Source organism: Tursiops truncatus, chromosome 15 (assembly GCF_011762595.2).
Source record: "Tursiops truncatus isolate mTurTru1 chromosome 15, mTurTru1.mat.Y, whole genome shotgun sequence".
Taxonomy (NCBI): Eukaryota; Metazoa; Chordata; class Mammalia; order Artiodactyla; family Delphinidae; genus Tursiops; species Tursiops truncatus.
Genome location: NC_047048.1, coordinates 55,017,239 through 55,033,139, shown reverse-complemented (window position 1 = coordinate 55,033,139; position 15,901 = coordinate 55,017,239). Strand labels below are relative to the sequence as shown.

General features: G+C 44.1%; 1 protein-coding gene across 1 annotated transcript in view; it reads left to right on the top strand.

Moving 5' to 3' along the window:
* CDS2 (CDP-diacylglycerol synthase 2) overlaps nucleotides 1–11,558 on the top strand; it is a 63,481-nt gene extending 51,923 nt beyond the window's left edge. The window contains exons 5-13 of the mRNA XM_019941467.3: nucleotides 301–440; nucleotides 2,141–2,199; nucleotides 2,843–2,925; nucleotides 4,887–4,974; nucleotides 5,485–5,553; nucleotides 6,441–6,593; nucleotides 8,052–8,171; nucleotides 8,613–8,716; nucleotides 8,973–11,558. Of these exons, the coding sequence (XP_019797026.1) occupies nucleotides 301–440; nucleotides 2,141–2,199; nucleotides 2,843–2,925; nucleotides 4,887–4,974; nucleotides 5,485–5,553; nucleotides 6,441–6,593; nucleotides 8,052–8,171; nucleotides 8,613–8,716; nucleotides 8,973–9,105 (949 nt within the window). The 3' untranslated portion in view covers nucleotides 9,106–11,558. The remainder of the gene's footprint in view (nucleotides 1–300; nucleotides 441–2,140; nucleotides 2,200–2,842; nucleotides 2,926–4,886; nucleotides 4,975–5,484; nucleotides 5,554–6,440; nucleotides 6,594–8,051; nucleotides 8,172–8,612; nucleotides 8,717–8,972) is intronic.
* The last annotated feature ends 4,343 nt before the right edge of the window (nucleotides 11,559–15,901 follow it).

Sequence of the window (15,901 nt, the reverse complement as noted above, 5' to 3'; positions counted from 1 at the left end):
GAGGGTTGTCTTACAGTTTGAGTGGTAAGTTAGGCCTGGTAATGCTACAGAAGGGGCAAAAACTTGAGTCCCAAGTTTATGATAAATGGAGAGTGAATGAAAGCCACAAATTTCTAGATAAACGTCTCACCTTCAGTGTCACCAGAGAACAGGGAATGGTGATCTGCTTGTCCTGTGTGAGCTGCCCCCGGGGGTCTTGGGGGTCAGGTGGACCTCTGGTCCTCGAAGCTTTCTAACAGCCTCGCTTTAAAGGAGAGGCCACATGTGCTCCCCTTGGCAGTGACCTGTATTCTCTTACAGGTACTTTCTACTGTGCGTAAATTATTTCTTCTATGGCGAAACAGTGACAGATTACTTCTTCACTCTGGTCCAGAGAGAGGAACCTTTGCGGATTCTCAGTAAATACCACCGATTCATTTCCTTTACTCTCTATCTAACAGGTATGAGTCAAGCAGCTCACCAGTTGTGTATGCCTTGCTTTTGCATGTCTGCTGAGTTGGGGCATTTCTTGGTCAATGTAAGGTTTTGATGACATTAACTCTGACCACTTAGGGGAGCAGAGCTAAGGATTCTGCCTTACGTGAGCTGTAGCAGCTCTTTACTAAGAGAAATGAGACCAAGGGGCTTGTGTGGTTGTGGAGGCTGAGTTTGTGCCACCTGTCCTTGTGTTCCAGCCTCTGTTGGAGGACTGCATAGCATGGTCTTGTCCTGACTGTCCTCTTGGCAGAGATTCTGCAGCGTGACTGAAACAAAAACCACCCAGGAACTTGTATATAAAAAGGGACATTGCATTGACATATACACTACTATATATAAAATAGATAACTAACAAGAACCTGCTGTATATATAGCACAGGGAACTCTATTCAGTTCTCTGTAATGACCTATATGGGAATAGCATCTAAAAAAGAGTGGATATATATATATATGTATAACTGATTCACTTAGCTGTACAGCAGAAACTAACACACATTGTAAATCAACTATACTCCAATAAAAATTAATTTAAAAAAAAGGGACATTGCAGTATATTAGAAATTTTATTGATTTGGGTTTAAAAAGACCTGTGACTTCAAAGGAGCCAGGAGCTTACTCTTTGAATCTCAGTTAGCTCTTCTGTAATCTAAAGCTAAAACAGGAGCATTACTGTGAGGATTTGAACAGATACATTGCAACTTGACAAACAGTAAAGTGCTCTGTCAATCTAAACTCAGTTAAGACTGTACAGTAATGCTAGTAATGTGTTCTTCATAGTTACCCTAAAAGCCAGTTTGAGGCATATGAGAAATTTGTTCTGACCTAATAAGTTTCAGTCTTACCTGTTGTTCATCAGCTTGATGGCAATACTCGGCTCCGTGAAAGACACCTGGCTATTAAAATATGAAGTCCCCTTCTGAGAGGTTTGCTGTGTTGAGGATAGAGAGCATGCCTCAGAGCCTGGGAGCAGCCCCACAAAGGGAGGCCAGGGGTCTTGAATAGTGATGTGCTCTCTTCTGGGCAGGGCTACTTTTGAGGGACTCAGCACACTTATGGGTAAAATCCCTTTTCTTCCTGGAGAGTTCGGTCATATGGGTCAGTAGGAGAGAGATGCAAGGATGGCCTTGGCCCCATACCAGGTAGATCCTCCTTCTGCCTGTTCTTTAGGACAGAGGTTGGCAAACTTTTTCTTAAAAGGTCCAGATAATAAATATTATAGGCTTTGGGGGCTATAGGGTCTCTGTTGCAGCTCCTCATTTCTGCCATTGTAGCACAAAAGGAACCCTGGACAATATGTAAACAAATAGGTATGGTTGTGTTCTAATAAAAGTTTGTTTATAAAAACAGGCGGCTGGCCTGACTGTTGTCGGCCCGTGCTCTAGGATCAAAACATTTCTATCTGGTGAACAGTGTCCTAAGTTGAGTGTAGTCTGCAAGATTTTAAAATATTGCCTTCCTTTAATTGTCTTGAAGGAGTCATTTTTTCCTTCTGACTGCTTATCTGGTTTTATTCCCTTGGGCTATGAATTTGTGCCCTGGTTGGTTAACTGCTGCCAGGAAATTAGCAAAGGACTGCTTAACACAGCTAAAGGAAATGACTAGGACAAAGATAAATGCAGAATGTGATTCATTTTGCCCTTTCTCCTCCTCTTCCTCAAACTAGGATTCTGCATGTTTGTGCTGAGTCTGGTCAAGAAGCATTATCGACTGCAGTTCTACATGGTAAGGGAAATATGCGCATCAGTGTCAAAATTCTTGGCATAAGTGAAATTCTGTGGAAACTCCACAGGTCTCTCATCCTTTCAGTGATAAATCAAAACCCTGGAATGCAGTCTGTTTTTATTCATCTGGAACCTAGAGGATGAAGGAGGCATCCCTCGTGAAGTTTGGTGGCTCTTTATCCACCTAGACCCAATCGCTGTTATGTAATTTACACCCTAAGTAGTCTTTGCCCTCTGGACCTGAGGGTGGCCTCCAGGTAAGGCTCAAGGTGAAGCTTTAGGCATTGCCCATAGATATCCTGCCTGCTATATCACTCCCTCAACCTAAAAACATCCCCTCTCTGAGTGTCCTAAGCACTCAATAAATACTTACTAAGAAAATGAGAAGTACCCAGGCTTTTGGAGCATAGAAGGACTAACTAATGGGCCATATGGGCCCTCCTTTTGATGGCAACTGTAGCTGGGGAACATAGTTCTTCCCAGAGGCCTGTTCTATACCTTTTTCACTTCCTGTAAGGCAGGTACAGAAGCAGATATCTTTCCTACCTGTTTCTAAGCAATTTTCTATTTGGTATTAACGGTTATTTGAAGTTCCTTTCAAGCTAAACTGTTAGGTAAAGTTTATCCTTTATCTTCTTTTGCAGTTTGGCTGGACCCATGTAACATTACTGATTGTTGTAACCCAGTCACATCTTGTTATCCACAACCTGTTTGAAGGAATGATCTGGTGAGTGATGTTGGGGGGGGGGGGTTCCTTTTATTTTGTGGGTGTTTTCATATAGGTGGGCTGAGAAACTCTGATGAACTGTCTAAACCAGAGATTCTCACCTGAGCTACATCAGAATCCCTTGCAGGCCTAGTTGCAGCACAGGTTGCTGGGCACCCCCACTCCTGAGTTTCTGCTTCAGTAGCTGTGGGGTGGGGCCTGAGAACTTGAATTTCTGATACATTCCCAGGTGATGCTGATGCTGCTGGTTGGGACCTACACTTTGAGAACCACTGTTCTAGACTAACAGGTGTAGGGATATTTAAAGAATCAAAGGCAATGTAACTATATGGCAACAAATTTGAAAATCTAGAAGAAAAAATCATGATTTCCTAACAAGAGGTCACCGAGTAAAAATCACGAAGAAGAAAACTTGAATAGATCAGTAACTATAAAAGAACTTTGAAAATTGCATAAGAATCCACACCTGGAAAAAATGACCAATGATAGCAGCTGAGTTTTATCCACCCCTTAATATTAAAGCTGATAAAACCATAGGGAGGGAGAAACAAGAATGATAAACTGACTTCTTTTATGATTATAGATATACTATTCTAAATAAACTATTAGCGAATGGAATCTGGCAATGTGTCAAAAGAATGATATACTTAGTAGATTTTATTCCACATATGCAATGGTTTCAGCAGGAAATCTATCACCATTGACAGAAATCAGTAGGCTGACTGAAGAAGCTATGCTTTTAGTGAAAATGTGAAGGCATATCCTCGTGTATATGAGGAGCTAAAGTACTGTGATTAAGATCCCAAACTGTGCCTCTGTTTCCTGTTCTCAGGGTGAAGGTACAGTAATACCCACTGCCTGAGGAATAAATTAGTAAAAATATGTAAAGTGCTTAGAACAGAGACTAGCTCATCTAAATGTTCGCCTTATGGCATTATTATGTTTAAAATAATGATAATGGCCTGAGGAGATGTACTCTCCCTCTCTTTCAGAGTGTTGTTAAGTAATTCTAAAGAGGGGCTCATGCTAAGTTCTCATCTTCAGGGCTAGACATACCACTTGGCTCTAGAGTGAATCATATTAAAATCTCTAGTTATTGGTTTTTAGACTGAACCTTCAAGACTTAATTATAGTTGTAGAGCAGAGAATGTTGCTAGAAGCCTCAACAAAGTAAATACTATGGGTTGTTGGGTGGATACAGGTGCTCTAAATCCCTACCTTAACAAGCAGGAAGTCAGAAAATATTGCCTGTAGTTGAAGGGCTAGGATTTTTGTATGTTATGTTAAACTGTAATAGAGAAAATTTGAAAAAAGTGACTGTCAGAGAGCAGAAAGTGAGAAGAGAGAGATGGTACAAGTTTGGAAACTGTCCCTTTTTTTTTTCATGGTGGGGATGACCAGACCAGCAGAGGGAGGCAGAGAAGAAATCTGGCTATATGTACTTGATCTTGCTCTCAGTGTAGTCCTGGGGAAAAGTTGGGCTCACTGGAGCTAGTAGAGCTAGTAAAAAAAAAAAAAGGTAAATTATGAAATAGATAATAAATGTATTACTTAGGATTATGGAAGTAACTACTAGAAGAAGAAAAGTCAGAAATGTTTAAAAGTAGTTATTTTGGAGAATGGAGATAGGGATAGGGGAAACAAGGTAACTTTTTATTTTTTCTTTTCTTTACACTTTAAATTTTTATATTACTTTATAATGAAAAAAGAACAAATGACATTTTATAGGGTACCACCTCCATTTATTCAGTAGTCATTCAGTAAACATTTGAATGCTGCTATGTGCTGGATACTAGGTATGGCTTATGTGGCATTTTATTTCTTTTAAACTTATTCCTTAATGGTTAATAAGTACTATATGGGTTATTCTGGTACTGAAATTTATGAATGGCATTGTTTTGTGGACTTTTGAGGTATTATCATCTTGGTAGTGTTGATTCTTACTTTGGTTTATTTCCTAGGTTCATTGTCCCCATTTCTTGTGTGATCTGTAATGACATCATGGCCTATATGTTTGGCTTCTTCTTTGGTCGAACCCCACTCATCAAGGTAAGTGGATCACCCTAACATGGACCATCACCGTGAGGGGAGGGTGGTGCTTTCAATATGAGTAGATCAGCTTGGGAGACAGAAGAGATCTAGCTGGTGTGTACATCTTTATGTCATCCTGATGAAAGGCTAGTAATAAATTAGCTTCAAGAGAAAAGCCAGAGGAAGACTTGACAACTACTCATAGGAAAAAAAAGAGCTAATAGGGAAAATATTTTTATAGACGGTGTAGGCACACTTTTGTGGCTTTGATCTGAATTTGAGTGTTATCATTTAAATAGTTTGCTGTTTTACAATATAATTAAATTATTTGGCCAATTGAAACAGAAAGGAAACTGAGGGCTATCAGACAGGGAACAAGGAAACCAAGTATGGGGTACTTTAGAAGGTGAGGTGGTTTAATTGAATGAGTTTTTTTAATAGGAGAAAGACCTTTAACAGTTAATCATTATTCCCAAAGCTAGAGTTAATCAAAATGCCTTTTTTTAAGAACTTGCTCTCTGTCCACAGCTGTCCCCGAAGAAGACCTGGGAAGGCTTCATCGGGGGCTGCTTTGCTACTGTGGTATTTGGCCTTCTGGTAGGTGGTGCTCCCAGTTGGGTGGGGGATGGGCAGAGGCCTCCCACCCACCTTCAAAGCCCATCCATGGCTAGTGAGCATGTCCCCCGAGGCCAAGGACTCTGTCCTGCAGAATGGCAACCTTGCCCTATAGCGGGGCATGAACATGGCATGGGCAATGCCAGCTGTCCTTTATCTGCCAGTCTTTAAGCAGTAGAGGAGTGGGGGCCGTGCACACCTTGTACTCCTCTCAGTCTGAGGCCTGGCAACACTCAGGAGATGGCATTCTTGTCCAGGCAATTGATATTTTGCCTGAGAGTAAGAGGTGAGGTGGGATATGCCATTCTAACCCAGATTTTCTCCTGTGCGTGTCTTTCCTGGAGAGGAATGATCTCCCAGCCCTTTCTAGAGCACCATTTGCTGCTTTTGACCCTCAGGCCTGTCTCTCCCCTTTTCAAAGTTGTCCAGCTGCCCTTCAGGGCTGACCCCCTACTTACTGCTCTTCAGCCTTCTCTCCTCCTGGTTGTCTCCCTCTCACTATACCACTCCCCTCACCACCTGCCATTTTGAATTAAGGGATCCTGAGAAAAATGGACCGTTGCTCCTCCAAATGGGTGAAACTTCTTGTAGTTCTTTGCCCAAATTCCCTCAGGTCTTTCCTGGATTTATTCAGGGCCTGGTTATTGGAGCAAGTACATTGAAGCCTCAGTGGGCCATCAGCCTCTTTTCCATTTTTTTTTTCCAGATACAGGTAAAATACACATATGGTGAAATATGAACCTCTGATTTAGTGCATAGCTTGCACTTAGGGTGCTAGGCACTGTGAGGGACTTGGCTGAACCAGGCACGTGCTGCCCAGGCAAGATGGCTGGAACTTGTCTCCTTAGTCTGTCTGTTCTCATCCTCAGCTGTCCTATGTGATGTCCGGGTACAGATGCTTTGTCTGCCCCGTGGAGTACAACAATGATACCAACAGCTTCACTGTGGACTGTGAGCCCTCGGACCTGTTTCGTCTGCAGGAGTACAACATTCCTGGGGTGATCCAGTCGGTCATTGGCTGGGTATGTGCCACTCACATGGGGCGAATGATCCTTGGCTGGATAGTGACTACACAGAGAGAGCCCTCTCTCCACCACTGCCTTCCCTCAAAAACAACTAGCTTCCTCCCTCCCCAAAGCTTGTAAGCCCCAGGTTGGAGAATTGCTCAAGTCAGCTCAGGGTGAGGACAGGAGGAGACATTTTCTCCCGCTTCAAATCATTAAGACCAGGATTCTGAAAGTGTGCTTTTGGATCCTGGGGCACCCTGAGGTCCTCTCAGGGGGTCTGTACTTTCTTCATAACATAATGAAGAAAGTTTCACTTTTTCACTTTGTCAACATTTGCCATGATGGTGCAAAAGCAGTGCTGGCACCTTAGCATGAGTGAAGGCAGTGGCACTAAACTGGACTGTCATTGAATTCATTATGCCACATACTCACAGGAAGACTCAGCCAGCTCACTTTAAGAATGTCTTTGATGAGATAGTAAAATTATTAAATTTATTAAATCTTGACCCTTGAATACACACCTTTCTAATGCTCTGGTACCAAAATGGAAATTATACATAAAATGCTCCTGCTAAATGCTGCAGGACAGTGCTTACCTAAAGGAAGACTGCATGTGCACCTGCTTGAGTTACGAGCTGAACTAGCGGCTTTTTTATGGGGACATAATTTTTACTTGAAAAGAACCGGCAAACTATAATTTTTCAGATTTGGATTTTTGGCAGACATTTTTCTTGAAAAGAAACAAAGTGAGTCTGTCACTTCAAGAAAACAACTGACAGTAGTTGTTACCAATGATAAAATTTGGCTTTCAAGTACAAATTAGAGTTTTGGAAAGTGTATACCTGCCACTGTAAGTTTGACAGCTTCTTAATACTTAAAGGCTTTTCTGAGGGATCTGTGGTGATTTTAACATATGACGTTTTGACATTGTATGGCAAAATTTGTCTACATTTGAAAGATCTGTGTAACTCAGTGAACCAGTATTTTTGAAATGGCCAGTGCATGGTGTTACACAGTCATGCACGGGTAAACGATCCATTCAAATGGTCATTGATAGGCTTTCAGATTCCACATTGCACCAAATTTTTAGAAAACTACGGCTCAAGTTCTGGTGTAATATCAGAGAAGAATACCCATAATTATCTGAAAAGACGGTGCTAAAATACTCTTCCTTTTTTCAACAATGTGTCCTTGTAGGGCTAGATTTTCTTCATACACTTCAACCAAAACATCATATTGCTGTAGACTGAATGCGTAGTACCTTAATGTCCTCTATTAAGCCATATATTAGAGATTTACCAAAAACAAACAAAAACCCGCAAACCAGTCTTTTTCCTAAATTATTTTGGGGTGGGGGGAGAGAAATAGTTTCATAAAGAGGTGGTTTTGTTGTTGTTTGTTTGTTTTTTAATGTTAACAAGTAATAAGCCTGGGCTTGCAGGCATCTCAACTGACTTCATTTATTCTTTTCAGAAAACAGTCCGGATGTACCCCTTCCAGATTCACAGCATTGCCCTCTCCACTTTTGCTTCACTCATTGGCCCCTTTGGAGGGTTCTTCGCTAGTGGATTCAAGCGAGCCTTTAAAATCAAAGTAGGAAAACCCTTTTCTTTTCCCCTCATTGTCTCCAAGCTGGGCCCCTTTTCACCCGTCTTCTGCCTTCCTCCTCCTGTCCCACTTCATCAGCCACGACCCCCTTCAAAATACCAAGCTATGAACTCTGATTATTAATGTGTGCTCTTCTTCACCCATGCATGGAATTTAAGTAGGTTAAAGGAAGATACATTGTTTCTAAGAAAATTCAGTGGTTGGATTTTCAGTATATTTGTTAATATATTCTTTCTTCAAAAGAAACATTTTGTAATTTAATAAGATTGTGTCCTATTATAGCTTCAGCATTTGAATCAATACTTACTTTTCACTTTCTGTTGCCCTCAGCTATTCAGTACAGTAGCTGGACATTGAGGTGGGACCATAAACCAGGCTTTGACTTGGCTGAGGCCAGGCTCATCAATCCTTCCCCTCCTCTAACAGGACTTTGCCAATACCATTCCTGGCCATGGAGGCATCATGGATCGCTTTGACTGCCAGTATCTGATGGCCACCTTTGTCAATGTGTATATTGCCAGTTTTATCAGGTATAGTACCTTTCCATCTGAACCAAGTTAGTGGATTTTTAAGTGGTGAAATTCTAGAATTCTAGCTACTTCTCAGTTTGAGTGAAAAAAACCAAGTGTGAATGCAGTTTTCAGTTGCTATTAGTTATGGATTCCCTGAGGACCCTTACCCTCCATTAGTAGAGAATCCAGAGAGGGAGCAGCTACTTAAATAATCAGGCCCTCGAAGTTGCTTGGCCCCTGCTTTGCTCAGTGCTGTTTCTTCATCCTCTTCTAGGGGCCCTAACCCGAGTAAGCTGGTTCAGCAGTTCCTGACCTTGAGGCCAGATCAGCAGCTCCACATCTTCAACATGCTCAAATCTCACCTGACTGACAAGGGGATGCTGACAGCTGCCACGGAGGACGAATAGGGACCACCAAGGGCCAGAAGAGCAGGAACAGGGCTGAGTGAGGGGCAGGGCTCCAGGGCAAGCCCAGCTGGACAAAGACAAGACTTCAACTCACTGTCTTTTTTTTTTTTTTTTTACAGTGTTTTTTATTTGTGGATTTTAAAAAAAAAATCTGTGTGTACAGTCTATGTGCTTATGATTTGGGTTGTAAGTAACCTACAGCTTTGAGTTGGAAAGAAGTCATGGTGGTAAAACCATTTGGGTTTTTAAAACCGAAGTTTTTAACAACCTGGAAGACAGTGTTGCCCAGCTCTGAAGCACCTGCTTGGTGCTTCTAGCTCCCAAGCTGGAGCTTCCATATCTGGGCTTGATCAGAGTGGTCATTCATCTGTGTTCGTCCAGTTTAGCCACCCCGCCACCCCAAGCTCTCTTTGTAGCTGACCCCCAGCAGGGAAGAGATGCACAGCTTGGATGTCTTTACTACTGGAGCGCTTTCCCTGGGCTTCTCAGTAATCCCTGCCTTGGAGCTACAGGAGTGCTGCCTCCTGAGGCTGGAGGGATGAAGACTTGTTAATCAGATAGGCATTCTGTTCACAAATCCTGTGGAGTATGAGCTCTGCTTTATGATATGGGTTCACCTCGCTTCATCACAGACTGAAAGAAGGTTTCAGTTTTTATTTTTTTCAGAAAGCATGAAAAATTATAATAGTCTGGAGAAAAGCTACACTGTACTATTTCAAGTGTATGCAGTAGGATATACTGTAGTTGGGCCTTTTCCTACAGGGTTTAGGCTCAAGTGGCTCCTATAGGGCAGTCGGTTAACTGGGTCTTTTCAGGGATGATGTCGTTCACGTTTGTGCTGTAGACTTGTTGCTGCTGAATCCCTTCTGGGGGCTTCCCGATTTGACAGGGAGCAGAGGGCTTCTCTTTCACATGCCCATGCCCTTGGCCTTGCTGACCACCCACGTAGCTGCTGTGTTGTGTGTGTGTGTGTGTATATTATATATATAATATATATATGTATAACTCTTAAGGCAAGTGTGTATCTGTGTGTGTGTTAAAAATCACTTATTTCTTACAGTGATTTCAATTGTACCATGACTTCTTCACTGAAACCACAAAGTCCTGCTTACAACTCTGCATAACCCAACCCAATTAGAGGTTTGAAGCTTCTGAAGATTAAATGCGCACTTGTTGTATAATGTGACCAGTTTAAATGTAGTTTATATTTTACAGGGGGACCGTTTTTCTTTTCAACTGTGACTTATTTATTGTTTCCTTTTAAGTAGAGGAGTGAGGTTGACTTTTGGAATATACGTTCTTTGTCAGGACAATAAGCAAGGGGAGAGCTTGGTGGCCAAGTGTGTTCCATTATTCTGTGCCATATTGGTTCTCATTGCCAAATGGGGGTGTAGCAGCTTGCTTCAGCACCTTGGGCTGGTGCTGCTTTGCTTTATTTCTGTTTATCTCAGCCTCACTGCATCCGTGGATGCTCACAGCCAGCCCAGATCACTAAAGCGTCCAGCACGGACCAGACCCCTCTTGATGTCTCAGCTCACAGTCGCTGTGTGACCTTCCACGTGCAACAGCTTCTTTCTTCTGAAATTTTATTTCCAGTTCATTACATGGCTTTTCTTTTTCAGGTCCAAGGCCCCCTTAAAAACAAAATGTGTTTTTGCATGGGGTTTTAGTGCTGGCTGTGACTCTAGGTAGGACAGACACATCACTCTGTGGGTCCTCATTTTCTGAGGTGTCTTGTAATTCCCATATTCCATGATTCTGGCTGAACAAGTACATGTACCAGAGGCTGCTGCAGGTATTGAGTCATGTCCTGGGCACCCAAAAAGCAAGTACTTACAGGCCTTTTCTAAATACTTGTCCTTAAAATGCTTGTCCTCAGCAATAAATCTTAAAAAGTGGAGGTGATGAGTAACGAATCTAGTTTTCTGATTGCAGAATGAACTTGGTTCCCCAAACCAGAGATGGAATGGTGCCACATTTGTCTCGTGGTGCCCTACTGTGGGCAGATGGTGGATCCTTGGGTGCAGGGAGTCTCAGCTGGGACTCGGCAGCAGAGAGCCACCTTTGAATAGGTCTTCCTTTGGGATCAGGGAGCCTGGCACATTCCTGTGGACATGGCTGCTGATGGGGGTCCTGGGAAACGGCAGCTGGAAGCTCAACAGAGCTGCCATCAAGAAAGCCCGAGGGTCAGCTGGGATTTTGTTTTCTTTTGATTCCCTTCCTGCTTTCTGGTGAAATAGGGGAATTTCATAGTCAGTAGCCAGGAGACTGATGCCACCTTGTGTCTATATAGCACATTGTTTTTCTTTCTCCCATTTATTGAAAATCTTTCACCAAATAGACAAGTTTCCAGAGACTTGTAACACACAGCTGTGCAGATATTAATGAGTGGCATAACTTGCTTCAGATCCATTTTTTTTTTGTGAGAAATAAAATGTGACAAATTGTGTGCCCTCCCTTGTTGTGGATTTAGTTTCTAACTCCCATGCATGGTTTTATGTTTCCCATTTGATTTTGTGTTCATACATATTGTGCAGTCCTGTTTTAGAGATTTTTTTTTTTGTTTTCCAATTTGAATCCTATACATTCTCACAGCAGCCTTCTGAGGTACCTCAGGTCAGAGGCATGAGCCCTTTGCTGATGAGGAAGCCGAGGGCCGGGGGGCACTTCCCCCAGGGTCACAACCTGCTAGTTGTGCTCACCAGCAGGACAAGGACTTCTCATCCCCGGGCCTCCTCACCTTGGGGAAAGCGCAATATTCCTTCTGGCAAGCTCAGGAGGCCTGACCTGTGTGCCGTGTTTAGAGTTTAAGTTGCTGTTAGCTCCTACCTGGTGACATAAGGAGCTGATGGAAAAAGAAACCAGGGAGCATCTGCAGGGGCTGGGCCTGGGCGTCCTCCCTGGCGAGTTCTCGTGACTGCTCGCAGGACACCCACGCCTTTTCCCTTTGCGTGCATGTGCCACCCTCTCAGTTGCTCTCAGCATCGAAAAAGTACACATTTATGTTTTGCTTCTGAAAGTGAAACCCTCTAAGGCAGCCTGGGCCTTATTTATGTTTATTACTTCTTGCCTGTTTCATATTCTGAGCATTTTAGTAGGTATAGTTTAACTGTATTTAAGATGTATCTCCTTCTAGTGTTGTACAATTCTGTAATGTATGTTTGAAACTAATGTCTCTTTCAGAAGGGGCAAAATGTAACTTAGCCTTACACAGGTAGACTCTGAAATCATTTTATGGTATTTATTTTTTCCCCGCTGTGCTTTTTATCTTGTAACTTATATTGTATAAGAAGATTCCAAAAATATATTTTAACGGAGACTAAACGGGCCCTTTGATTTGAATGAGCTAGTTGCCGAGTTAGCTGGAGGCTGATTCGAATGGATCCTTAAGTTCACATCTTCAGACTGTCAGTGAGCCCCTGGCAGGCTCAGGAGCATCCCTGACATTGCCAGGGGCAGGGGTGTGTGTGACTGACTCAGGGCAAAGAGCATCATTGCTTGGAAAACTGGACAGCAGTGGCCTTGCTCCGTAAGAAGCCTGCCCAAGGTCAGTTTCCAAGGAAGCAGATTTGCATTACTGTACTAGATGTGGCACCTCTGAAACTTCTTCTTGTGTCACTGATATCTTAGGCACCATCGCCTTTTGTCTTTGGGAGTAACTCTCATCTGTGCCCACCTTTCTTGTGCGTTGTGATTATGTGCTGAGGAAGGGGTGGAGTGGGGAGGGAGCAGTTTCCCTTAGGCCCAGGGTTCCTGTTCTTCCACAGTCAGGGTGGGAAGTTTCCCTTAGGCCCAGGGTGCTGTCCTTCCACAGAAGGATGTCCAGGTGACTGTCACACACACATTGCAAGACAACAAACCATGGGCCGACTCTCACTGTGCTTGTCAGCAGGGGCTCCGAAAGAGTGGCTGGAACAAACCATCAGCTTCCTGAAGAGAGGGTCTGGTTCTTGGGCAGAGCCTCGTTATTCTGTCCTTGTCTTGGTGAAACGAACTTCCTTTTCCCTTGATCACCTTCCATGCTCGCAATTACCCAGCTTTCACTTTTTAAAGAGATTACCCGCTCCCACTTCCTAACTTGTTTTCCCTTGTTGGGTGGGGGCCCTTGTGGCACGACCTACATAGGGTGCTAGGCTTGGACCAAGTGGTGATGAAAGAGGCTAATTTAAGGGCTCTTCTAGGCCTACCTCCTCTTGGTCCTGAACTCTGTTCACCCACATTCCCTGCAGAAGGTGGGCCCGTTCTCAGTGAGGAATGGAGTCCCAGCTGCTGACTGCCTATTTCCATTTGAAGGTGGCCCCGTCTTTCTGTTCCTCCCATCACTGCACACCCCACCCCCCCTTTCAGGTTGACCGGCAGTAACCTTATTCACCTGGCCTCTCAGGTGGGTGGAGGCTGCTGTTGTTACGTGGGGAGCCTGTCCGTATGTATGGCATGTTTTCAAAGACAAAGAGATCTCAGCTGGGAGGCTGGTTTGGGAGGTATACTTTGGGTGCTGAAGTGTTGGGATTTTAGAACATGTAGATGATTTATGAGAACAGAATGCCAGAATATCTGAAGTCTAGGATTTTATGGCCAGTGGCTTTCAAATCCATTGGCTCTTTGAAAACCCTGCCCCCCTTCCCCTCTTCTACCAAATGCCTATCTGATGAGGCTCCTTTTTATTCTCGAGTCATTAAGTTACCAGCAGTGTGTTTATTAATAATAATTGCAATAATAGTGCTTAATATGTGCCAGGCACAGTGCTAAGGATGCATTATCCCTTTTAATCCAGAAAACAACCTTTGATCAGGTATTATCTCCATTTTATACATGAGGAAAATGAGGTACCATGACAGGCAAAGTGCAGTGGTTAAGATAGACTTTGGGCTCAAATAGCCCTAGGTTTGGGCAGGTTACTAGGTACAATTCCAACCCAGCTGGCTCTGATAATAGCAGCTCCCTTACGGGATTGTTGTGAGGATTTTATGAGGTAAGGCATGTAAATATTTGTCAGTGCCTGGCACATAGTAAGCTCAATAAATGGTAGTTGTTTTTATTGAACCCAGCTGGTAATTTGAACCCAGGGTTGTGTGATGCTGGAGACTGTTTCTCAGCCACTACACTGCCCCTTCCCTGCACACAGCCTGGGTGTTCAAAGTCTAGAAAGTGACCACACTCTCCTTCTGAGAGAATCAGTCCAGACCTTACCCATCTACAGTGACTGGGTACTTCCCACTTCATTTAGAAAGCCAGCCTGACGAAAGGAAAGAGGATGTGGACAAGTTCCAGAATTCTCCATTCCTGGTAGGAATGGTTTGCCTGAGATTTTGCTCACCTCCTGCTGCCCCTGGTCTGGACTTGCCACGGGGAAGGAGGCCCTTTCCTCTTGCCTGGTGGTGCCTCCACTTCCTGGGCAGTAAGGGCTGATCTGTGAATTGCTGTGGACTCCATGTCCCCCTCTGCCAAGAACTGTGCTCTGTGCATACAGCTCAGGGACCTGCAGCAGTCCTCCGTGTGAGCGGACACCGCGGGGCCCAAGAGGAGTGGGAGAGAGAGAAAGCTGCTCTGTAGTAGATGATAGTACAGAGGGAAGGCCTAAAGCTCTCGCTCATGTCCTTACACATAACAAGTCAGGGGCTTTGTGTTTCTTGCTTTCTTAAAAGTGTTAACAGGGTAGACGCAGGTGACCACTTGGGGATAGATAGAGGGTGTTTCTCTTGGATTCTAGGTTAGCAGAGGATCTCAGCGGTGATTCATGAATGAAAGGAGAGTAGGCACCGGATTAATGAAAAATGAAAACTATTTCTTTTAGTTTTCCGAATGCAGACAGAGGAGTTGGGGAGGGTGTGTTTGAGGTGGCTCATTCTTCACTTGGAAGGAATGGTGTTGACGGGGTATCCCGGAAGTTCTCAAGCCAATAGAATAATAATGACCTAGGACCACTGGCTTGACTGTGGGCTGTTTCCTGAGTGAGGGGAATGAAGACTAGACCCAAGGCCCATGTGTTTAAATGGTAGTCTCTCCCCTTCAGTTAGTTGCTTATGACAGGAGCCAGGAGCACAGTTGTGGGGGTTTAGTGAGCAGCTGCTGTGATGGACTGATCCTAGGCCTGCCTCCCACTCCTCTGGACCCATGCTTGCCAGGCCGGGCACTTCCTCCCTCATTGTTGCATCTAATGGACCCAGGCAGCTTTTTATCTGTAGAGAAAACAGCTCCAAACCAGGGGCAAGGGCCCTCTGCACCTTGGGCTGAAGATGCTGCTGCAGTGGTCTCCCAGGTCTCGGGAGACCCTTATGTAGTGCTCAGAGTCTCTAGTTGGGTTTAGCCACCTGGTGACTGTCCTAGGTGAGATTCTCTGCCGACGTCATCCATAGCGCAGTCCCTGTCCTTGGCTGCTGGAGCACCCATTTCTTACCTTTGTTAGTTTCATGTGCTCGTTTTGCTGGCTTTGTGCCAGGGAATGCCAGACTAGAAAGGGGGTTGAGAATGTACCTACCTGTTTTTATAAGGATGTCCTTTGTGTTCTGTTGCATTTGAATCCTCCATACACACAGCACCATGTGGCTGCCACACAGCACTGTGTTGCTGCCTTATGTCACACTGGCTGGGTGTCTGGGAGCTGATTACAAAGGGAAAGAGCTGAGCAGACATCAGGGCCAACATAACCAAAGGACTTGGAGCCAAGAGATCAAAAGGCAGTGTCAGGATACACTGGTTTATTGTCGTCCGGCCAGCGGACTGTTGAGAAGCCATGGGGGCAGCAGCAGGAGGAGTGCAGGCAGAGGAGAGGCCAAGAGTCCTGCAGCTGGTGGAG